General features: G+C 42.0%; 1 protein-coding gene across 1 annotated transcript; it reads right to left on the bottom strand.

Annotated features, from left to right (window-relative positions):
* Positions 1-23148: 23148 nt before the first annotated feature.
* NTF3 (neurotrophin 3) lies at positions 23149-24280 on the bottom strand. The gene has a single exon (XM_040062210.2). It carries the CDS (start codon positions 24242-24244, stop codon positions 23471-23473), a length of 774 nt encoding a protein of 257 aa, XP_039918144.1. The 5' UTR covers positions 24245-24280; the 3' UTR covers positions 23149-23470.
* Positions 24281-25812: the final 1532 nt, after the last annotated feature.

Genomic DNA, 25812 nt, shown 5'->3' with positions numbered 1-25812 from the left:
GTTTTATTCCTGGTCTGATCTCCCCTGTGACCTTGAGGAAGTTGCCTCACTGCAGCCGCTCCCATCCTATCTTTACATTTTGTATCCTGGCTGTTGAGGATGGAAGCGCTTTTTGGGGGAAGGATTGTTTCTGCCTGCTTATGAGTGGCTTACCAACCCTTCTCCTGATAGACATCTTGAAGCTCTTTTGTGACATCCCTAAAATAAGAAGATTTCTTGATGGGAGAAACAGCTTCTACTGACAAAAGAAGTAAGTTGTATTATAGATGTAGAAGTGAAGGCACAAGCAGAAAAACAGCAAAGCTGTGAGGCAGAGCCTACTGGTTGTCATAAGTGGTCATTTGGCAAAAGTTATACAAGTTTCACAGTCTCTGCACAAGCAATTCAGCTTGTAATTAGACTCTGCATCAAAGAAAAAAGAAACAAAAAACAAAACCACCCTAAACAACAAACATACACACAAAACCTCAAACAAAATGCTCCCTATTTTTTGGCAGACAGATTTATTTTCCTTTTGTACTGTATTTGCAAAATGAATGTATTGGTCAGTGCCACTAAGAAATCTAACTAAATTCTGGCAAATTTTATTTTTTCAGACATTTCTGTCCCCCATAGCAGCTATAGTTGGGATGGAGGAGGTCAAAGTTCTCAGAAGACTGTATTATTTCATCAGACTTCTCAGGGTACTTTTAATGCTTGGAACTTGTAGTTGATTGCAAAGGCAAAAATTAGCAGGGATCTGCACTCCTAATAGGATCTGCACCAGTTGTTAGCCTGGGGCCTCAGGGCAGAGACATCAGCCAAGCCTGCTTAAATAGAAGTGGAGATCCCACTGCCTAACAGCCATGCAGCCAGAAAACATCTGTATTTTCAACTGAGCATCTAAAGCTGGTTGTCTGCCTTTTCAGAAACAGCCCCTAATCCTATTTATGACCCCGTGACTGACAGGCATCTGCATTCCAGACGAAGTACAGAAGAGTTCTCAATTACAGGAAATATGTAGAAAGTTGCAGCAGGTTATTTGCTCATTAGACTTCCCCCTCAGTGACTGTGGGAGTGTAAGGCATGTTGGTAAACCCTCCTGCTGCCCATCATTTGTCCGTCATAATGTGATCAGCCATTCATTCCTAATGAAAAGCTAATGCCTCGAGAGAATCCAAAGGTTGGAGTTCAGAGTGGCTTCTTAGGAAGATAAAAGAGGCAGAGCTAATTCTGAACGGATGTCATTTGTGTTTCCATGTGGCTGTGCCTGCTTTCATCTTTTTTTTAAACCTGTCCAGAGCTGCAGCCCTTCTCACTGTTAAAGGATTTTTCGTGTCACTGAATTGCCTGACAAAGGGAAGCAGGAGTTTCTCTTCTCTCTTGATTCTTCTTTTGGGGAGGGGGAGAATTGGCTTCCAAAGGATCAGCTGATGCTTGTGCCAGGCTCTGTCTGCAGCAGCCATCTAGCCATGGCCAGATCTGCCACAGCTCTTCTCAACTGCACATCATCCTCTTCCCACTTCATGGGTGGGGAACTGAGATAGGAGGTGAAACACGACTCAGAAAATTTCACTCGTCTTGTCACTGCTCTATCAGAAAGTCACTCCTCCGTTTCCTACTTTGGTGCTCTCATTACTGCTGCTTTTCACCTGTTGAAGGCATGAGCTAGAATAGTAATTTGGGGTGTTTCCAATACAATTTCTAGGGGAAAAATAATAAAGTTTACTTCCCTGTGCTGGGGAGAATGAGGCGGGCCCCTTGCCTCAATGCACTGCCTTGGCAAGGATTTCAAGAAGACTCATTATTCTCTCTTCCAGGTGGTCAGAGATTCATATTCAGCCTTTACAAGAAGTTTCAGTTTGATTGCCTTTACTTTTTCTATGCTACACCAGCTCATGCCAGGGGCAATTCTGTGATCCTGGTGATTGTCCCAGGAACCCACTGAGGTGGTCATTACTGTATTTAAAGTGTGCCGTTCTGGAGGTTCAAGGTAGATGGATCTGTGTGCATCCTCAGGCAAGAGTCTGCTCTGATTGCTTGATGCTGCAGCAAAAATACAGAACATTTCTGGTCCCTAAACAAGTCCAGGAGGCTGGATAGTTCACGTGTGGGAGCAATGGATAGTTCCCAAGAACAACCTACAAGAATTCAGGATAAACTGGAGATCATCCCAGCTGATGGTGGGATCCTCCATGTATACACATGGTTGACAGCTCAGTGATGTTTTCAGTCCAAGTTATTTGCCCACCCCAAAGCCTCACATCCAAAAGATCTGAGTTAATTCCATGAAAATGTGTGCCCATTTCAGACATGAAAGACTGAAGGAAGGCACGACAGAGAGGAGCTGTGTGAGTGCATGTGCAAATAATAAGTGTCCCTTTCTCTGCCCCACTCCCACCACCCACTGCTCTGGAAGACTCTGGGCACCTTGACAAAATTTAACTCAAACAATCTTTTCTATCTGGTCAGCATGTCCTTAAGTAAACCTTGAAACCATCAGAGTTAGGCAAGAGAGGAAATAGCAAATCCTGACATCTACACATGCAATGCCCGGAGCAACACACAGAGGAAAATTAGGAAGAAACAAAAACATCTTGAATTTCTCCTTGAAAGTGTTTGCCACAGCTGGGCTTTGGCATGTGATAGAGGAGGTTATCTGCATCACAGGTCACTGGAGAAAAAACTATTGCTTTACTGGCTAATTGAATTTTAATAAACAATACATAATACATTTAACTTTTAATAGAATGATGAAATTACATAATGCCTGAAATTTCAGCAGATTCAGGTGTGGATCACCAAAGAGACTCAACATTGGAAAGTCTCAAAAAACTTTGCTTGAAAAGGAGGACAGCTAAAGGATGAGAGGAAAAAGTTCAAATGCATTTTGCTTTTGGGAAGTTGCCATGGTGTGTTTAGTACTTGGGGCATTTGAATTTTAAAAAAACATATGATTTTCTTCATCACCTGTATCCCTCAGGTGTCCTGTGCAGGACCAGGACTTGAAATTCAAGGATCCTTGTTGGTCCCTTCCAACACAGTGTATTCTATGATGCTGTGAAAAATGTCACTCTCTGTGGCTCACAACATTATTACTGTTTAATAAGTAACTATTCTTCTGAATACTTATATAGAATTAAGAGTAACACCATTTTCCCTTCATTGCCTCCTCTCCTCATTGCTCTGATCCTATTGCATGTGGTCCTTTTGGGGTGGGAAGAGGAGTAAAGGAGCAGGAGAGGAGTAAGGAACTCTTGTTTTCACATTCTGGTTGAAGCCTCTACATACTTCATGAGTTACTGGATGAAAACAAAAGCCTCCACAAATAGTTTTATTTTCTGAATACATTTGATTTTTGCCTCAGTGATGTCGTACACAATGAGTTTCCTAATTCAATAAAATGGTGTGGAAATTGTTTAATTACTTTGCTGCCACCTTGAGTCTTTTCATTTAACAAGTCAAAGTTTTATGTTTGTGGAGTGCCTCACGCCCTGGATTTTAGTTTGATTCTGAGGTTTAAGGTGCTACAGCTGAACAGGAGAGAAGCATTGTGTACTCCAAGAGTTTACAGCCTGTCTGGCTGTCCCTGTGATGCCTCCTAACTGAGAATCAACAACTCATGAGGCTGTACCCAGCTCATTTGAGATGTGGAATTGCAAAGGTTGTCCCTCAGTGTGCCTGGGGCTATTTGATGACAAATGTAGATGATGTGACCTTGATAAATCAGATGGCCCCAAAACTACTTTAGAGACACACACATTAAAATGGCTCATGGAGTATAGCTGCTTCTCCATGGTCAGTAAAAACAGCTCAATGTGGCATGAAACCTAAGTAAAATTAAATTACTTCGTGTCTCTTGACCTGAACATATCAGAGTTTCAGATAACTATATATAGGCGATGGAAAAAATTCATTGCCTATAATGAACATTGTTTACAAAATTCTCTAAATAGGGCTCTTTTCCACTGCCAAATATAGACTCTTAAACAGAGCAGGAAAGCCAAAAGCCCTGCAGAACTGCTTTTATCACCTCTGAAGGCAGGAACTGTCATGGCAATCCTTTGTGCTCTTCCTTGCAGCTTCACCTCTACCTTACCAAAGCCAAGGGAGAGTTTTTCCACTGACTTCCAAGCTGCCTGGAACTGCCTTGTTCATCCAAGATCTGCACACTCATTTTTTGCTTTTCAGCCCAAATTATTTGTTTTGACTTCCAAAAGGCAGAAAGAAAACGATATTAAGCAGAACTCTGACTGAAAGCCTTGACAGAGTAACTTCACCTTAAAACTGAAGCATCCCTGGATGCTTAGGACCTCTGCTGTTTTTGGAATGATTTTGGTAGTTCTGAGCATGATCAGAAGGAGCAGAACATTCATTCTCTGTGCTGAGCAAATAAACCTGTCTACAATGATGTTGCAGGGAGTCATTCCAATTACACTTTTAATATCCACCAAAACCATGTCATGCCTTGGAAACAGAGGTATCCAAGAGCAATGGTCATTTGTGATTATGGTCATGGTTGTTTTATAAATCCCCTGGGAAATGGGGAAAAGGATCCAAACCAGAGTGCTGAGAGTCAGAATAGGCAAAGTGGGAATGCATCTTCTGTTCTGATAAGAGTGCACAGCGTGGGGAGGCAGAAAAGTGGCCTTTCTGAGGGGTGGTGATCCTGAGCTGGCTTCCTGGTCTGTCTGACAGGGAAACCAGCAGCCCTTTCCCATGAAATGCCAGGCATATCTAAATTTACATAAATAAATCAATCCATTCCAGGTGAACTCCTAGACCCCTTAAAATAAACGTCAAGTTTCCACGGATTTCCATCTTTAAAGAAAGTATAAATCCTTTCATCTCATATTTGGAAAAAAAAAATAAATCCTTATCATATAGATGAACAAGACTAAGACAAAAGATGCGGAAAAAAGCAGACACAAAATGATAACTTACAAAAAAGTAGAACTCATTTCACACATCTCCATTTCATAGAAAGATATAATACTTACAAAAATAAGGAGATTGCTATTTATTGGCCATCTTTTATGAGAAAACTTCTTCCACTCATTATGGGACTATGAGATTCCTCCCAAAATTTTGTATTTAATTTTGGAGACAGACTATTGAAAAGGACATGGAGTGAAAGGACAAGGGAGAATGGCTTCAAACAGACAGAGAGTGGGTTTTAATTATATAATAAGAAGAAATTGTTCCCTGTGAGGGTGCTGAGGCCCCAACACAGGTTTCCCAGAGAAGCTGTGGCTGCCCCATACTTGGAAGTGTTCCAGGCCAGGTTGGATGGGATTCTGAATAACCTGGGACAGTGGAAGATGCCTCTGCCTAAGGCGGTTGGAATGAGATGATCCTTAAGGTCCCATCCTATCCAAATCATTCTGTGAGGATTCTATATGATTTTTATGGGTCAACAGGTGAAGCCCTTTTGCAAAAATTCCATTTCAAGTGGAAAATGAGGGGTTGAACTCTACCAGATCTCCAGATATTGTTGCAAACATGTGAACAGCATTGCTGCACATTGGTTTTGCACTGTGAGAAGCCTAAGTCTTATAAGTAGAGCCTTAGAATCTTGGTTCAAATGATCTTTTTTTCCCTCCTCTGTTCTTGAAATCATACCTTAATGCTGGATTAAACAGAGTACATGACTCTGACCACAGTCCATTTAGGTAATAATGAAACTATTCCGGTGTATTTTTGTTGCTGTTGCATGTGCCTTTCCTAATTTATTTAAAACACATGAGAGATAAAATATTTGAGTCACTCTAAAACTGGGACTATTTGTCAACTAAGACCTGACAGCAGGGAGGATGGTGCCAAATTGGCAAACCAATGTCCAGCCTTCAACTGGACTTGAATTTTCCTAATTGCATGTGTTGCTGGCAGCAGACAAGCAAGAGCATATCCAGCAGCGTATAAGCTCTGTGCCATTCATTAATTTACTCTCATGAGCCCATGTGTGCCTCCAGTGACTTTTCCCTTCTATCAGGTCATTGTAAGGGATGGATTTAAAATGCAACCATCTGGGAACTTTGATGTATGCCCTTGAAGGAAAACTCTTTCTTGTGGAATGAAATGCCGAAGACTGATTTTTTTTGTCCCTCCTCCAATCAAACATCAGGTGCAGCATGCAAGTGGGCAAACTGCTTGTGGGGAACTGCTGCTTCTCCACTTGGTGCTTTCTTCCTTTTTCCCAGCATTCATGGATGTGGGGCTCTGAGATCAGCCCTGCAGAACTCTGCAGCCCTTTGGTCTCTGCATCTCAGCTGAGTTCTTGCTAAACCGCTTGGGCTCTGGATGAGCAGCCAATCCATGATGCTCTGCTGTGCAGGAGGCAGCCAGGAGTTTCTCCTGCAGAGAGCTTGGAAGCACCAAGTTTGTCAGAGCAAGTGGCCGGGCTGGAATGGACGCTGCCTTATCTAAGTGATTGCACTTGGAATGGCTCCATGCTTCACAGTGCTTTACAGATGCTTTTTTGAGGGAGTTTAAGCAAAAGCCAGCTACCAGAGGATAAGCTGTTTCTGAAGGCATTTGGCTCTTGCTGCAAATTCACTTGCCAAAGAAAACTCTGTGTTCCAATTCTGTGAGAACCCCGGGAAACATTTCTCCTGCTGTTGTCTGCTCCTCTCTGCTTTCTCAAGCAAGTGACTATTGTCTTCACTAGACAGGAAATCTCTTCCTTAGCCTCTTTTTTCCTCCATCAGGGCTGCTTCTTTTGCTTCCCTGCTTTTCCTTTTGCAAATATTACAGGTTCCTGCTGCCAGTTACTTTATCTCCTTCCTTATTGTGCTGCTTTTCAGCCAACAGCCTTTACAGAAGCCTATTTTACCTCTGGAAATCAGTGAAGAGGCAATTTCACATCATCTAAAACAGCCACCAGACCAGTGTATGCTAAAGAGCACTTCCATTGTGTGCAGAACCTTGTTGGAAACTTCCCTGGCTGCAGGAAGTTGCACAGCAGGGATAATTTTTGTGTGTGTGGTACAAGCACCTAATGTGGCATATGATAGGATTTAATACAGAAAAAAGGATGAGTTTTTAAGCTCCAATAAAGTAAAAACCCCAAATTAATATGTCTACACATATTCTAGGGAGCACAAATCCAGATTTTACGCAATTAAACCAAACTTTAAAGTAGGCTGTAAAGGAACTTGTTCTATCAAAGCATGGAATAATCTTAATCTGCCCTCATGTCCAGGAATACACACACACACACACAGAGTGAATGGTTTCATGTTAAAGCAATAAAGAAAACTATTTTAAAACTTTTTCCCTGTCCAGCCAATAAATCTTTTGGTACCTAATTTTTTAAGGAGTGTGTCTGTGGAAAGGGCAGCCTGGCTCAGAAAGCAAAAGGTTTCAAACTCTCAGAAGTTCCATAGCCCTGTTTATCTGCTACCTCACCCAGAGATATTTAAAACAATCATTGGAACATTTTCTGTCTGATTTTCTTATCCCTGCATGGTAAATTCTTCCCACCTGTACTAATGCCTTACAAGGAACACTTGTTTTAATGGCAGGGCATAAAGAAGTCCCCTTAAGTGACTGCCTTTGAATTTAAATTTTTAAGAAGTCTTGAGACGATAAACTCAGCCCCACTAATTGATCTCAGAATCCATGAATGCTTACCCTCTTAATAATGTTTGAAATGCATAATATTGAATGCAAAATTCAGGTTCCAGCTACCATATGTTCAACATCCATCACTCCACCTGATCTTCCTTGTGGTCGTTCTTGGGTGTAGGATTCAGCCCATGGATCCCTTCTAATCTCACTCCAACATTGCTGCTGCTCCAGTGTGAGTACAGTATAAGGAAAATCAGATTCAGCCCCAGATATTCATTAAGAATCCAATGTTAAGTTACATCTGGCAAGCTTTCATGGCATGTCAACAGCATGCAATCAGTCATGCTAATGACGCACTGTGAAAAATCTACAACCTACACAAAACTTGGAGTGGGAACTACTTCCACTGAGCAGGGGGAACTGGGGTCTGGTGTCACCCTCACTGAGATGACTGCCACAGAACAAATTAGTGCTATAGGCAGGAGCAGAATGAGCCTCGTGACATTTTCAAGACATTTCAATTCATGGGGGAAAAAAAAAAAAAACCCACCATGGAACGTGCAGGGCAGTTCCTCTGGTGCTAAGATGTTTGAGAGGGTCACAGCCCCCTGTGTCTGGAGGCAATCAAAGATGAGTGGTTTATGGGTTGTGTGCAAGTCCGAGTTATTGCTTACACAGGGGTTTATTTGGTGATATGAATTTAATGAAGTTTTACAAAGTAAAATATCTCCAATATTGACCCTAATGTTGATTTCATCTTTGTGGAATCATGAGCGAGAATACAGTAAACTCAGTGTTGGGAGGAAAATGATGACACTAGGAAAACAGTTAAGATTAGCTTCTTATCACAGGGAAAAGTATGAAAAAAACCCCAGGGTTTCAATTCTTTCAACATTTAACTAGTTCTATGATCCAATATGAGCAAATAAATTCCATCAGTGGCACCATATCTTTATATTTTTCCAAGAAGGTTGGAACAAGATGATCTTTAAGGTCCCTTCCAACCCAAACCACTGCATGATTTTATGATTCTATGAGTCTATGATTCTGTGATTCTATGGTTCTGTGATGTTGAAAAGCTACTTCAGACCAAGCCCAAATGCTTTGCCTATTCATATCTCATAACTGCAGAAATCCCCTCCCGACTGTCCCAAAGCCATGATGCCACCTCTCATGACTGAAAAGGATCTTCATATGTGGTTTTTTGGGGGTCTTTGTGGTGGACAAAGGTCTGGGGACACCACACAAGCTCCAGTTGTCCCATGCAGCCATGCCGTGGCTATCTTGGACAGCAAAGCTAAGGGGAAACTCTCTTTTGAAACCCGCTGATATTGATTTGGTGCCTTCAAAATCTCCTGTGCCCTGTCTTTGGGGTGTTTCTGCTCTCACAGTAAAATATTTGACACTGCAATTTAGTCATAGAGGAGAGGGGAGCTGTAAATCTGTAATTTGAGTTATTTTCACTTGTTTTGAGCAGTTCAAAGTGGTTTGGAATTGTTTCAATTAGATGGGCATCTATTGTGGGCATCATGCTGAAAAAACAAACTAGAAATATCAGAGTGAATACATGAGCAATGTTCGTAGCAACAACTTGAGAATTTTTTTAGGGCGCATTTTGATTATTTTATTTTCTTTCCTTTCTAGACCTCTGGGATATATCTTAGCACTTTTCAGGGGCCAGAGTAACTCAGCAGTGATGGCACCTCACTGCTTCTGTGATGGAGCTGTCACAAGCACTGGAGCATCCTCTCCTGGGTAACTTCGTGCCTGTCAGTAAATCAAGTCCTGCAGGGCTGCACAGACTGAAGTCCACAGCAGTTCTCACACACTTAGAGTTAAGGACGTGCTTCAACATTTCCAGGACCGGGGCCTGCCTTCTCCCAGTGGGGAATTGTGCTCTTCAGAGGCTTTTGCCCCAGTATGCTTGTGGAAATCTGTCCCTTTAATTCTTGCAGAGCTGAACTGCTCCAGTCTTCCTGTAGCCATTTTGCAAGTGCTGACTGCTGGGTGCCTGCTCTGGTTAGTACCTGTCCTGCTTTTCCACACGCCTCTCCTTCCACCTCTGCAGCTCACACCTGTGACTATCCAAAAAGGCTCACCCAGAGGTAAGTCTGGCTTTTATTTTGTGTCTGAACATGGTGAAAATGCTGTAACATCGTTTTTGGTATGAATGTCCACAGCTTTGAAAAAATGTCTCTGTTCTCTAGTACTGAAGAGCAGGGTCTGTTCCAGGATGCAGCACTTTGCCAGATTAAACTGATTAAGCAGACTTCTGAAGGCTCTTTCTCTTTTAATCTGAAGTAGTATTTTTGGTTTTCTCTCTAGCTCAGGCAGCTTCACTGTCAGTGGTAAATGCTTAAAACAGGTGCCAGACAGGTTTATTGCATAAATAAAGTTCATTTTGCAGTAGTCTTGGATTTGAAAATACAAGGCAGAGGTAGCAGCTGAAGGTAGTAAGAGGCACAGTAGCTGAAGGAAATGTGATGTGTCAAACAAATGTCAATTCTCAGACCTCTGTCATGCACTGAGTCACTAAACAGCAGCAGTGCATGTTGCCACCCTTGATATATCCCATATCATATCAGCTAAAAATCTGGATGCCAGTGAAGGATTTAAAACTAGTTCCTGAGGAGTAATATGTAATAATACTGTGATAATGAGGATACTGGAATAATAACTTTGGAATAATAAGGAGTAGTATTTGCAAGAAAATGAAATAAATTTGGAAGCCAGATTTCCATCACAAACCAAGAGTTTTAATTGAAAGAGCTGACATGCTTGCCTACAAAATAGTGTAACAACAGGGGATCTACAGGGTTTGTCTCTATGAATGTGGTTAGCCTGCAGGAAATTCATAAGTAAACTCTGGAATCTACCCTTTTCTTCTGGAATGCCAACAGCTTATCCCAGGGAAAAATGTGACTAGTGACTATTACATCATAAAGCAGTCAGTTACACTGCAAGATGAGAGTCTTTTCTGCTTTGTGCCTCTTCAAGGCTTTGCAGGGAATTTAGGAAGAGCTGTTCAAGACTATAAGACAGAGAACTGCAGAAGTTGTCCCTGTTCTGCGTTTGTCATGTACTACAGTTTGGGAAAAAAAAAAAATTCTAAAAGCTGCAATAGCAGGGAGTGCTGAGCTGGCAGAAAGGAGAGCGCAGGGATGCAGGCAGTGCGAGTTGCCTGTGTCCTGTGCTGCTACAAAATGTGATGCTTGGGAAGTGCTTCGAGTGTTTTCAGCTCCTGAGCCTGGATCTTGTGACCTGTGATTCTTCTGTGGTGGCTTGAGCATTTGCAGAGCTCACTCTCAAGCGGAGGTGCTGCTGACAAATGAGTATATTGCAACAGCCGTGGCAACATCTTGCCTGCCTTGTGTGAGTTGTGCTTCTAAACCGACGTGCAAGAGAGCTCTGCAGTCCTGAATTGTAGCACATTTCAGTCTGTGCTCTGCCTCGGGTCAGCCACTGCATACGCAGAATCACAGAATCCCAGGATGGCTCAGGCTGGAAGGGACCACAGCCTGTCCCACCTCCCTGCTCCAGCAGGGCCATCCCAGAGCACAGGATCGTGTCCAGAGGGGTCTGGAATATCCCCAGTGGGGAGACTCCACACCCTCTCTGGTCTCTGTTCAGGGAAGAAGTTCTGCCTCCTGTCCAGGTGGAACCTCCTGGGCTCAGCTCCTGCCCGTTCCTCTGGTGCCATTGCTGGGCCCCCCAGAGCAGAGCCTGGGCCCTGCTCTGAGCCCTCCCTGCTCACAGGGACACACAGGGATGAGGGCCCCTCTCAGCTGGGGCTCCTCTCCAGGATGGACAGCCCCAGCTCCCTCAGCCTTTCCCTGTCACAGCTGCTCCAGGCCCTGAATCATCTCTGCAGCCTCTGCTGGCCCCGCTCCAGGAGCTCCCTGTCCCTCCTGTGCTGAGGAGCCCAGAGCTGGACACAGCTCTCCAGATGTGCCTCCCAGGGCTGGGCAGAGGGGCAGGATCACTCCCTGACCTGCTGGCACTGCTCTTCCCAGTGCACCCCCAAACACCACTGACTTCCTTGGCCCCAGGGCACTGCTGGCTCATGGACAGTCACAGAAATCCTAAATGGCAGGGCCAGGTTTTGTCCTTGGAGCAGTGGAAATGGTTCAGCTGGACCCTGGGGCAGAATGGGAGTGCTCATCCCTGCAGGATCTGACATGCCCCTGGGTTCTGTGAATCGCTTCAAACACCATCAGCAATGGAGGCTACTTTCTCAGCCTCCTGCTTTTGGTGCAGGTGCCATAGGAAGATTTCTTCATGGACTCGCAGCCCAAATGTTGCCTTTACAGGCAGTGGAAAGCATTGTCTGGTGCAGAAGAGATGCCGGTTCCCAAGTGCGTGCAAACGTGTTTTGATGTGCTGCCTTCCTACTCCTTGGCTTGTGTTATGGGAACAACATCAATATAGTGGGAAATCCTTTTAAAACGTCTAATATTTCATTGTTACTTTGAAGACTGCTGCCCTGGCCTGTGGGACAGAGCTGTGCTGCCATCTCAGAGGAATGTGACCCTGCCTTTCTCCACACGTAGCCATCCTGGCTGAGGGCCTGCTCTGATCAAGCAGACGGTGTCTTTCCATTCAACCACCTTTCACTCAACCACCACGGAGAACTTTGTTCTGCCTTGCTGTCCAGCTGTTATTTTACAGCCCTGGGTTCCCAGAATGAGGAATTGGTTGTATTTTTAACTCCCAAAATGTCTTTCCCATTAGCGCTTTCCCACTTGATCTGCGTGGGTGGCCTGCAGCTCCTTGGCCCCAGCTGAGGCCTAACCTCAGTCAGTCTTCCAGAGATGGTTGATCCTGTCACCTGCCCAGCCCAGCACTGGGCCATCGTCTTGCACCCAATTCGTCATCTCTACTGTCAACTGCACATTTGAAGATTGGCGTTTTGTCCCCACTGCCAAATGTCCAAAGGTGTTGTTTCTTCCCCCTTCCTGGCTCTCTCCCCTCCCTCATTTGAAGCCATGTGTCCTGGGATTTCCATCCCTGTCCTGTGAACCCTTTTTACTTTTGGTCAGTGTTGACAGCTTTAACTTCATTTTCAGAGCCCACACTTGTGCTGAAAGGACCTGGGACCTCCCCTTTACAGAATGTCTTAATTAAAATGCTGGGATTTGTAGGTAACCCATATTAGGGACAAGTCTTCCAGCCCATGGGAGTCTTCTGGAATTACAGATTAGGTCCATGAAAAAAAAAAAAATTAAAACTCACATGGAGTAAAAGGGAATCAATAACTATATAAATTAATATTTATCTGTGATGAAAAAGTCTATTTTTTATTATTTTAAGGAAAAACTAATTTCATTAAGCACTAGATTCATGTTTTCTGGGCACTTCACTCCGACAGTCCCCAAAATCCCCCTCATTCAGCCCAACCCCCTTTCTCCTCATAGGTAGTTCCTACTTTAAGCCTGTCAGTGTATGTTGGACCAGGAGACAAACAAAGTGGTCTGCAAATAAGATTGTGATCCTGACAGAAAATGGGTCTATATCCTCATTTTGTTCTTCTTTTTAAGTCTTTGATGGAATTCACCACACCCTAAGACAGGAGTGTTCATCCTGAAACATACAAACTGTTTCCAGCTGGACAAAAAATTCATCTCACAGCCTGGTTTTGACCACCTTTCCTTAGAGTCCCTCACATTTGAGTGACAGACTAATAAATTCATCTGGAAAACTAATAAGGACAGAACAAAAAATTAGCTGGGAGGGGAGAGAGGTGTGAAATCAAGTGTTAGTGCTGTCCTGACAGCAGTTTGCCAGCTGCAGTGACAAATATTGGTCCTTTTCTTTTAACACCTCTGAATCTCCACAGTGAAGCATCTCACCTACCCCGACATTGAGGATGACATTAAGCAGCATTTAAGTCTGTGTGTTTGCTCTAAATCTTCCATAAATATTTGGAGCTGTCTAGCAAGGACTTGGAAAAGCATAGGACTTTATTATAGCAACTTGCTTGAGCCTTGGATGGGGTATATGGATGGTAGGAGGGATAAATTCAGATACTTTCTTTGGGCATGTCACTATAATATTCACCTGCAGTTGTAGCAGCCTTCAAGCAGGTATTGGAATAAGAGGTACAAGGCAGGGAGAAATTAATCTCTAATCAGTACTTAAAAGATTTTTTGTTTCCTCGGCACTTTTTAGAAATGGCTGCTGTCACTCCTTGTTTGAAGGGAAGTGTCCAATTTGCCTTCAGGCACTCAGGTGAGCACCCCAATCACTGAAATGGCCTCAATAACTTCACCATAGGTCTAAAGCTGTTGCCACAGTTATCCACAAAGTGACTTTTCCTGCTGGCATTCCCAGTTATCTCTGGACGTAACTGAGTTCCCTTTCCCCAGCACTCCATGCAGACAACTGCATTCACATCCAAGTCCATTTGAATGACTTTTTCATGGAAGAATTTGTGAAGTGCTGCCAAATGCTTTACTGCTAATTCTGTGCTTTGATTTCAAAAAACAATGAATGATCAGTTTTATTTGGTGTGTTCTTTTCATTGCCCTATAAATCCATGGTGTTTTATTGACCATGGTTCAATTATCCAAGCACATAACTCAGGACCCACTAGAAATTTTTTGAAGCTTTTTGAAAACTTTGATAGTCTTTGGATCAAGTCTTAAATGCTTACAGATTATCTTTTGTACTTCTTTTACCCTGGGACTTTTAAGCAAAATTTATAGGAAGGTAACTAAGAGGCTTGATCATATTATTGTTCCATTTGTGGTTGTTTTAGTGAACAACAATAAGTTCCAGGAATAAAATAGCTGATGAACCTTATTGTTAACATAAATGATCCCTAAAAACATTTGAGCATGTGTTGAGCTTTAAGCACAGGGTTAATCTTACCAACTTCTTGACAGCTTTTTCCTTTAAAACCGGACATGAACATAAGGGCTATTTCAAATCAAGATATGCAAGCAGTTAGAGTGAATTAAATCCACTTTAATGCAGACCAAGCTATGGAAATGGCTCTTAGTAAATCCTGATGGTGATTATGGGGGGGTTATGGGGGGTTCTTTTTATTTTATTTTTTTTTTTTTTTTGAGAATGTATGTATGAACCACTCCTACAGACAATATTAGCAGAGACCCACTAAATGCTTTAAGCACAAAAATCTCCCTGACAGCAGAATTTCAGCTCAAGCTATTAGATTTTATTTTGTTGGATTTTGCAAGGCAGAGGGGGATGAACCCTGTGGGGGAAAACCCCAATTACTGCTATTGTCAAAGGTCAGCTCATTTTTTCCCTAAGTTTGCATATTTTGGATTTTATTTTTCCTCATTTTCTGCTTTTCTAGCTTTTTTTTTTTTTTTTTTTTTTTTTTTTTTTTTTTTTTTTTTTTTTTTTTTTTTTTTTTTTTTTTAGGTTCAGGTCTTGAATTTCTTGACATCAGCTTTTGTGTTACTTTCTGTATTCACACCTCCTGGGCTGTAGCTCCTCACTCATGGAGCCTGCACTGTTCCCACTGAGCAAACCATTGCTTGGGGCAGTGGAACATCTAGTAAACACTTCATGGGACAGTGGATGACCTCAGGACTGACAGAAGTGGACACTTCAGATTATGTTTAGGCACTGTAAAATCTCTAGTATTTATGAAGATTTTATGGAAAAGCAGATGAAGAGAATAATCTCAAGGAAATTTTCCTAGCCACAAAGTCAATCTGTATTTGCAAACTGAGCCATTATTCAAGGCTGTTAAAGGCTTCAAAATTCAGGATGTGATGCTTAACCAGGATCAATCATTTCAGTTTATTTCAGGTTGTAGTTCTGGAACGTTTCTGATGTAGTAAAAGTTATCATGCTAATTATGCTCAGTAATACCTACTGAAAAATGCCTGGGAAAGCCAAAACCAAGAAGTTTATGGTGAACTAAAAAGGAACTCACTTGGGCACCTTTGTTCAACAGGTCTGGGATCTTTGTCTCTGCTCCAAACAAACGACTGTTGCCTAAAACAGTTTTGTTTCTGAGCAAGAGCATCTTCACTGAGCCTGCAGTGTGCACATGCTTCCTCCATCTCCCTGTTTTCTTGTGCCAGCAGTAGTTATGGATTTCAGAATTTAATTCTGAATGCCAGTACCTGCACATCTAACTTTGATTTCTCATCATTTCTTCAAACAAAACCAAGCTACTGAAGTTCCATCTGACGCAAGAATCAGAGTTGACTTTCATTTCTCTGCATGGTGGTTCTCAGGGAAGGATGCTTAGCTGGTGGCATAGAAAACCCCTGGGGTTTGCCTGGTGTGCTGCATTGAATCAGTCTGAGAGCTGTCAACAATATCCCTCTGAGCAGGGCAGATGTAATTTAAAGCATGGAAGTGTAGGTCCCTATAATCTATCACATTAAATAATTCCATCAGCATCCCTCACGGAGCTTCACAGGCAGCAGCTACATGGCACACAGAAACTGAGAATCTGAGTTCATACAGAGCCCACCACCTGCTTTCAAATGTCACGGATGTAATTCCAAGCTTTATTGTATCAGTAAAAGCTGGGACTAATCCCACTGAAGTCAGACATTAAACCTGCATGAGATCAGAATAAAGCTAAGTATTTATTAGTTCTATGTGTGACTTAGACACTTTCCACTATTCACATCACTTTTTTCCCCTGTACTTTCTGGATTCAAATAAACTGCTCAACAGCAAACACTGCTAAAAAAATCCCACCAGATTTTGCCTTTTATTTTGTGTGAACCAGGTTCAGACAATTGCAGCATTGCCTTGTTGTTTCTCAGAGGTGGTTTCTGAAATGGCATTACAGATCCTTCTCTTTGAGATCCCCTGGAGGGAGATGAAGGGCATGCCCTGGATCAGCCTCTGCAATGGTGGAGTTGTGCTTGTGCTGCCTTTTCCTGACTGTTGTGAATAGAGAAGTGTGTTCTGCAGCTATTCTGTCACTGCTCTTCCTTTTTGTGCCACTGACACCCTCAAATCTCCATGGGCATTTAGAAAAAGAGAGGAAGGAGCCACAGGGATTTCTGAGCTCCTCTCCTCAATCCAGTCTCAGGTACTGAGGTGCTTTTAACTGTCACTCACATGCAGATTGTCCCTGCATCACGGTCTCTGTCAGGAAAATTCACCACGTAATTTTGTAGTGAAGGGAAAATAGCTTACTGAAAAACTCTACTCAATGAGAATTTTCCTCTTTCTGCCTAAGTTCTATTCTCCAGCGCCCTCATATCCCTCTGAGAAAACTACAGACAGCGGGCCCTTTCTCAGAAACCCATATCTTCCATTTCTGCAGAAGAAAAAAAAATAAAAAAAGCCATGAGAGTTTGAGACAAAACTGTTCCCATGAGAACTCCCTCTTGCATAATTGCTGTTATCTGATTATGGTGGGAGAAGGGGTTTATTTCACCTTTACCCCCGCCTAGGACAAGTACCATGTCCCGACGCCAAGTCTCAGGAATCCAGGATTATTGACCTAGGGAATAAGTGCCTGTGACTCAGATCCTGAGATCAGGAGGATCCTGAGGGCTGCATTTTTTGTGTTTGAGGGATCTAGTTTTCAGAGAGGCCATGTAATAATTATTGCCCCATCCATCTCCCACTCCTCTTCCCATCAGCTCTCCAGCTGACTAGATTCTTCCTCCTAAGGTCTTCAAGCATGTGATAACATGGCATAGATGTTGTGAATGTGGCAGCTGAGCTCTCACTCTGCAGAAAAAAAATTCCTTCCTGGTAGTTTTATCCTTAGGACATAAACTCAGGGATCATGCTCTGACCTGAGATTTGGCTCAGCTATTGGGGTTATTCTGAATGCTCTGTCAGCAGCGTGGAAATGAGCAAACTTCTGTTTTCTGAACTTAATGGGAATCACATTGAGTAGATTTGTGCAATAACAAAGATTACAAAAATTATGCTCCTTGTGAGCAGTGGGCTGTGTCACATACAAATCTGACTCAAGATATTTGTAATAACTTGAAAAAAGCTGTCATTCGATATTTTAAAACATATTTAATCTCTGAGCCTGAGAAACCAATTCTATCATTTTCACACGTTTGTTTTCACTCTCTGCTGTACAAGTGTGGGACTTGCAACTCTTATATTGCTCAGCAGCTTTAGAGCCATGTTTCTGCTTCATTATCCACAAAGATTGCACAATACAAACCTCTACAAGCAGTAGGCTGAGGTGGTTATTTTAGAAAATGTGGTGTGTAAAACAAAACAAAGATTTGCATTAAAATTCCTCTCTGAGACACTGAGAACATAAATAAGAATCAACAGAGGTTATTTGCAGTGTTAGACGCAGTATTTTGCTGCATATTTCCATTTACAGGGTTCTTTCCTTTTGTAAATTGCTGCTAAATATATGTGTACTGGTCATACCAGACAGTTTAAAACTTATTTTAAAAACTAAATCCCTGGAACTAGACAAAGTAATGAGCAATTTTTATGAACTCACGTTGAAAACTTGGCTTGTTTTGTGTGGTGGATAATGCTTCCAACGTGGGCTCCCCCTCATACATTCAATGGGGCTTTAGGACCTTCTGAGCCTGATTTTACCCTCACTTAACAACTTCATAGTCCTGAGTGCTGAAAACAGGGGCTGCACAGGGTAACTGAGAGCAAGGCTTTGTCATTTGTGATCAGCGAGCGTGGTTAATTCCTCATCACCACAGGGGGATTAGCCCCAATTAATAGAGGTTCATTTTGCTTTTAAGTTACTGCTACAGATGATCTACTGGTATTTATTTAACCCTTATCATAGCACCCTTATCATCAGCCTTTCATCTGATGTTACAGTTGAACAGCTGAATTCTCTCTCTGGAGGATGTTTGACACCCAACAGCTCCGACTTCATTTTTCAGCACTTCCTTTGCTTTCCTCACACCCTCCACGGGAATATTTTTGCTTAGAGGGAGGGACCATGCTACCTGCCTCCTTAGCAGTCTCCCCTGGATGAATTAGCTGGTCTGTCAATGACTCTGTCTGCTCCCTGTGACACAGGTGAAGAGTGACAAGGTGCTGTGTTTTGGAGAGGGCCAACGCTGCAACCATGGCAGCCTTTTACAGAAAATATACCCAGATTCACAGAAGGTGTGCTTATGTAAACTGAGAAATTGTCCTTCTCCCTAAGGTCATCCCTGGAAGTGCTCAAGGACAGGTTGGATGTGGCTCTGAGAAAGCTGGTCTAGTGGAAGGTGCCCCTGCCCATGGTAGGGGGGGTTGGAATGAGATCATCTTTAAGGTCATTCCCAAAACCAACCATTATAGGATATCCTGGGCATCTGAACCCTTGGACATGCAGAAAGCAACCCTTGTTCACCAGCCCTTGATTGTGCAACTCAATACTGAAATCAGAGCAGGACATGTGTGAAGGTGGATGCAAAGATGGGACAGGGCTGCCTCACTCTCTCGTTGCTCCTTGGTTGTTGCAGCTACTTCTCCATCAGCCTGGTCATGATCTCACCTATTGTGTGGGTAAGAGCTCCAAAATAGGATCCCTGTGATCAAAATGTCCGGAAACATGAGGTCGTGACATCAAAAGGCCAGTTCCATGATGAAAGTATGGCTTTCAGGTGCTGCTGGCTTCAAAGCTCAGCCCTAAAACAAAGGCAAAATCTATATTTGGGGACATTCATGCAAAGCATTACCGCTTGTTGTTCATCAGAGGTGCCAAGGCAGCTAAAGATCACCAAAAACAAACAAACAAACAAAAAACAAACCCAAAGGGACAAGAAAAAAAAAAAAAAAAAAAGGAAAGGAAACTATCCAGCTCATGAATGTAATGAGCTTCAGGAAAAAAGATACTTTTTTTTTTTCTTTTTTCTTTTTTCTTTTTTCTTTTTTTTTTTTTTTTTTTTTTAATTTTTTTCCACAGAGATTAGCTAAATCATTAAACTAGGGATGTCACTGGTGAACTCTGCAATCACCTGCCCAGACCTGCAGGGACCCACAGTGGTAGTGAGTAGCTGACTTTTCCCGGGAAAGTTTTTTTGCTATCCTCATATTGCTTGGTTTTTTTACACCACATCTGTGCTTGCTTTGTCATTCTGCCATCTGCTGTAACAAAATACAGACAAAGCATTTCAGAGAACAACCCCTCCACACTTTAAAATGCTCCAAGCCAGAGCACAGCTTTTTACTTCTCACAGGCTGTGGTGCTTATTATCCTATCCTACTCCTCCTCCTCTTCCTCCTCCTCCTGCCTCACATCCATGATGAATTACACACGCTTAGCAAGCGTGGATAGCACAGAATCCCATTGCTTTTGCCACAATGTTTCTATTAAATGAAACAAATGTTCCTGCGCTTGACTTCTCTGCGCAAACGCATTCGCCGAGAGGTCAGAGATAGCAGGTCGTTATCATGAAATTTTTAATTTTGAAATTCCCAATCAGGCTCGTTTCCTGTTTGGTATTGTCTGCAGATACACAATGCAAAAGCCTTGGGTTGCTAAAGAATCGAAATAACAGAGTATGAGCAGAGTGGTTTTGAGCACACACTCCGTAAAGTCCAGTCAAAGTTTCTTCCTGGTGCAGCCGCACAAATCTCTTGGTAGCAGTAAACTCTCTGCACAGACTTCATTCCTGAACACATGTTCAAAGGTGATAAAATAAATGCAGATGGTTTTCCAAAACCTCAGTGGAGCATTTTTTGCTGTTACTAAATGGACTGGAAAAAAACTAGGGGGAAAAAGCGGAGAAAATACAGTTTGACACAGACAGGCAATTTCAGAATAGCATTTGGTCAATTGGGAGAAAATCTAAATAAAATGTGTGTTTATAATGATCTATTGGCAAAACAATATTGACAGAGCATCTGAGCTGCCTAATGGAAGTGATTTTTAGAATGCTTAAATTAAACTGGTGTTGAGAGCCGAATATTTTGTTTAATTACTTAACACAAAAAAAACCAGAGTTGGATAAGAATTTTGAATTCATTGTGCCATGACCAAAGTCGACAATAAAACCATCCCTGGCTACAGTGAAAAGAGAATTAGACCTTAACAAATTTATTACAGGCTTTGTTTACAAACTCGTTACAAAATTATACAGCATCTTATGTGTACACAGGATTTACAGGAACGCGTTACTGATCTGTGGAATTGCTTTGCTCTCTGGTCAAGATCTGCAAGTTTTTCTTTGCTTGGGGCCTGATCCAGCTTCCATTGGAGAAGGTGAGATGTACTTTTTTTTCCCATTGACTTTAGTGGAAGCTGGATCAGATCCAGGGGGTAACACTTCCGCTCATTGTTTTCCTGGGGTGGGAAAGAGGCAGCCGATGTAATAACCATACACGCCACGCTCCGTTCTCATCTCATGTGTTTCAGATGACATGCATATTTACTCCAAGACATTTTTGCTGGCTGCTTGTAAAATACTTGTTAAAGTCAAGAGTCAAAGACCAGTTCCTGTGACTGGATTTACAGTGAAAAATGATAAATGGCTTTCTTTGAACCTTTAAAGAATGAACCTTCCTTGATTTTTCAATGAGCAGAAATAAAGACATTAGAATCAAATCTGCTGTTGTTTACATCATTGTAAAGCTATGTTTTCTTCTCTATCTTCATCAGATTTTCTCTGGATTTACAGTGATCTAAACAAAAGTGACATTCACACTGCAGGAATAAGGTAGTTTCCGATTAATGGGACTCCACCAAGCTAAATTGGTGTTCTTACCTCCTCTTCTCACATGGAGATAGACCTATGTGCCACAGTGAAAAAAAGAGATCTCTAAAGTTAATGATCCATAACTATATCAGCTCTCAGTTGCTCCCAGCATTTGCAAACAATCTTTATTTGGGAACTCAAGGTGTAAAATCAAGTTTTTAATTTACAAAAAATCTGGTGGGGCGGAACTCTGAAAAATATGCTTATTCTCACAAGCCAAAAAGGTTAGTTAAAACTTAAAATTTCCTACTAGGAAAAGTATCAAAAGCTTTGTGGGATTTTTTTTTTTCTTTTTAATTTTTTTGCCAAGAAATGAGAAATATTCTAATCAGATCTATCAGATACCGAATTCCTTGTTATATTACATCCTCTCAATTTAATGACTGCCTTGGTATTGAACCTCTGAAGTTGTTATTGCTTGAAGCAAAGTTAGGATCTAGTGCTGCAAGGTGATGATATTTCCCGTGAGGTAAATACCCTGGCCTCATGCTGAAAGTTGAAATGGTTCTCAAAAGCTTTGCTTCTGGCCTCCCCTGAAGGAAATACCCACGTGCTCCAATCTGGCTTTGCAAGAGAGGACTGCTCCAGTGCTTGGCCTCAAGGCAACCTGTCCAGCTCCCTGGCGGTTTTATGGTGTGCAGCAGTCTCTGTAAGGGATTAGGGAGACCGCACAGGTTGCTGCCTTTCATGGCTTGTTGCATGTTTGGAGCTGGTTTTCCAGGAGTGAGAGGTCTATGAGCAAAGACATCCTGCAACCTCGTGTTTGGGGGCTCGGATCTCATTTTCATTTATGATGCTGAATACGCTACAGCAGCAAAAGCTGTAGCTGTGAAACCCACAGGAAAAAAAAAAAAAAAAAAAAAAAAAAAAAAAAAAAAAAAAAAAAGAAGCTAAAACTTTCCGAATAGCTGGTATTTCCCAGCCCTGGCTGTGGGCTGGATCTATTGGACACAGATTATGTGCAGCCCAATCTGAATTCTGTTCCCAGCCATGCACTTTCATTTGCTTCCTGGGAGTGGGATCCCATCCAGGGCATTGCACAGCTAATGTGTAATGGGACATCTCTTCAAGTAATGTCATTATTCCTGTCCCCAGTGGAGCTGCATGACAATCCAAAGAAAGAGTCTGAGGTAAATACACACTAGCACATTTGTCTGTTCTAAGTGACAACTCATATGTTTAACTGGGGAACTACAGACTTCATGGATTTTAGCCGCCATCCATTTTATATTCCTGTGAAAGGTACCAGGTTTCTTGAGCAGTTCAACACATTTTCCCCCCTTGAAAGATGGAGAATGGATTGCTGAGGAGAAGGAAACCTTTGTACGAGCATGTGGCTTTGATATCCACACCAGGATATCATATCTTTCTTTACTACAATTTGCAAGCCAAGGGCTCTTTTAAGGTTAAGACACCACCAGTTTTGTTTCTGATTTAAAAACTCAGACAGAGAGGAATGATACAACAACGCAAGCAGAAGGTAGTTGATTCGTGTGAGGAGGAAGAGGCTGATCACAACAAACCATCTTTTATGTATTATAGTAATGATCCATTTAGATCAGTTCTTGGCTTCAGCAACTTTTAGCAACAAATATTTCAGATTTTTAAAATATTTTTTCAATGATGCACTGGCAGCATTAGAAACTGCTGCAAAACAAATGTGCTTCCAAAACACAAATGGATGTTCCTGGATTACTAGCAGCCATTCTAAAATGCTAACAGAAGGATAATGGTCATTTCACTGGCAAAACTGGCATAATACACAGAAACTTTATTTTAGGGCTACCTGTTGCCTGAAAATTTGACATCATCTGCAGGCTACAACACGTATTTTGGTCCTTTTTTTTTTTGTTTTTTTTTTTTGGTGGTGAGGAGTCAACTCTGCAGATCCAATTAAATATGAATGTATAGAGCAGAGAATATAAATATGTACACAACTCTTGATATTGATCTGATTTTTAACAAGTTTACTAAATGACAGTCACTGTTTTGACAATACTGAATGAAAAATACTGATTTTACAGATTTTACAGGAAGTTTACTGTATGCTGCCGACAAGCAGTGTCACAAACATAGTCTAAAAAAACCCCGGAGTTGGCCACGGCAGAGGCACACACCCTTTGCTCTTGTTTATTGAGAGAGAAAGCTTATATATTGTAGATTTGCTGAAGTTTAATAAATAAGGTCAACTTATAATATATATAAAACAATATAAACATTTATATGCTACATGCATATCATATAATTTAAAGTAATAATTTATATAGCAAAGAGATGCAGATCTATGTTCTTCCTATTTTCCGGGACAAGGCGCACACGCAGGAGGTGTCTATCCTTATCCACCTCCAGCCCACCAGTTTGTTGTTTTCTGAAGTCAGTGCTCTGACATAAGTTTGGGATGTCTTGCATTGGGAGTTCCAGTGCTTGTCATCAATGCCGCGGCAGCCGTTTTTCACAGGCTTGGCCTCTTTACACCTCGTTTCGTAAAAGTATTGCTTAACCGGAGAATTGCCTGTCTTAATTTCTCCCAGAACAGTCACCTGGTGTCCCCTAATGTCAATGGCGGAGGATTTGTCCGTGACCCACAAACTTTCACTGTCACAAACGGAGTATTCCCCCCGGTGGCCCCTGTGCTCCGCGTACCTCTTCCGCCGGGAGGTTCTGTTCACCACCACGGAATTCCCGACGTAATCCTCCATGAGGTACAGTGGCGGTGGCTCCAGCGGCGTGTTGTCACTCAGGAGGACTCGGGGCGAGTTGTAGCGTCTCTGCTGCCTCAAGAGGTCTGTATCCACTGAGATAACTGGCTGGAAGTCTGATTTCACATTTTCCTCTGCATCCGTGTCTTGCTGAGTGTCTGTTTTCTGCACCGTGTTTTGATAGTTTTCCTTAATGTCTACCATCTGCTTGGAAAGCTTGTTTTTTAAAATGTCTGCCTGAATGAGTTTAATAATAAGAGAATTTATTGAATCTTCTGGCAAACTCCTTTGATCCATGTTGGAAGACTGGATGCCACGAAGGTAAGCGAGAAATATCACATAAAACAAGATGGACATCACCTTGTTCACCTGTAAGATCTGCAAAAAAACAGAGTCAGTGTTAAAACAGCCCAAGAGGGAGGTCTGCTAGAGGCTGTATGCATGAAAATGGGGATTATTTTAGTAACATCTATGTCTTTAAAACTACATCTATAGAAATATAGAAACACAGGCTGTGTGTTACTTTGAAGATGCTATTTTTTATACTTTATAATGAGTGCAACTCTCTTCTGAATTGTTTTTTTTTCAATATTTCATCTATATTTTAGGCCTTGCTTTTCCCCTTTCCATGCATAGTGGCATATGTATCAGTTAATCCCTTTCTCTGCAGAGGTAGGTAGTTCTTGGGATGGTATGGCCAGGGCTTGGCAGCAGAGAGAGGCCAAGTTACTTCCACAGAGTTTATTCCACAGAGAAGTTCAGTTTCAAAATTGCAATGTCATGCAGAGTAGAAAACTGTCTCACTGTGTAAAACAAAAAAATTTTGACTTTGCTAACTGTTGTCAGGTTTTGTGTGCTGAGATCTCTCAGACCCATCAAATTCATATTTATCAAGTGGCTTCTGTTTAGTGTTACCATAAGAAGGAAATAAATCTTGTTTCAATAGTGGTTTCATTCTCTTTCTCTCTGCTAAGGGAAAGGGCTCTTGAAGGAAAATGATGCAGTCAAGTCAGAGAGTGGTGATTAGGCCTGTATAATACATGGGGGGAATTCAGATGGACCCACAGACCATTTTATAGGGGTTGTTTTCAGGACTGGGGACTGTTTTTTTGGTGATTTTTAAAGAAGTTTCTTAATTACATTTATATAAGGTGAAACAAAACTGTCATCAATTAGAAATATTCAAGGAAAGATCAAGGAAATCCCTTCTCCCACCATCTCCTAAAATGCAAAAATCTTGTTCAAAGATTCAGTATTTGAAAACCATTCCTAGAAGTGTGCTGCTTCTTTGTACTTTGCCATGCACTGCTCTATATGTCTTCCTGTGGTCTCCTTCAAATTCTACCTTCTGTCCATATTCTAGGAGCTCATTTGTCACTCCTTTTTAAGTCTTTTTGTCTTCTTTGTGTAGCTGAGAGCCATGAGCAACTGTCCAGGGAAGTGTTTTTTCTCCTTGTATATTTGGACACCTATATATTTGGTGTTTGCATTTACATTTAAATGAAATCAATTTTCCATGTAAAATCATAAGTCATGGACGTGAGCCATTCCCTTCAGAGCACACCTGTTTATAAATTTGCTGCACAAGGAGTGGAATGAAGGAGAAAGTACAAAACTCATCTTACAGCATCCTCATAGTCTGTGATAAACCCTGACTGTTGTACTGCTTCAAGTGACTCAGGAAGGCCTTGAATTTTATTTTCATGCTCTGCAAAAACATCCACCACATGTCAGAGACCTCTGGCACTCTGGGATGAAGGCACAGAGTCACAGACTGTGGGACAGATGGAGTTGGAAGGCTCCTCAGGATCTCATCTAGGCCAATCCTGCTCACAGCAGTATCAGCCAGGGCAGCTTGCAGAGAGCTGTGCCTACTCAGGTTTGGAATATCTCCATGGATGGAGACTCCACAACCCTCTAGACAA

This window comes from Hirundo rustica, chromosome 4, assembly GCF_015227805.2.
Source record: "Hirundo rustica isolate bHirRus1 chromosome 4, bHirRus1.pri.v3, whole genome shotgun sequence".
Lineage (NCBI taxonomy): Eukaryota > Metazoa > Chordata > Aves > Passeriformes > Hirundinidae > Hirundo > Hirundo rustica.
Note: the sequence above shows the minus strand (reverse complement) of the source record. Positions and strands in the feature narration are given on the sequence as shown.

Bases quoted from the DNA above. Each gene is read 5' to 3' on its own strand.
- NTF3 (XM_040062210.2), bottom strand. From the start codon at position 24,244: ATGTCCATCTTGTTTTATGTGATATTTCTCGCTTACCTTCGTGGCATC.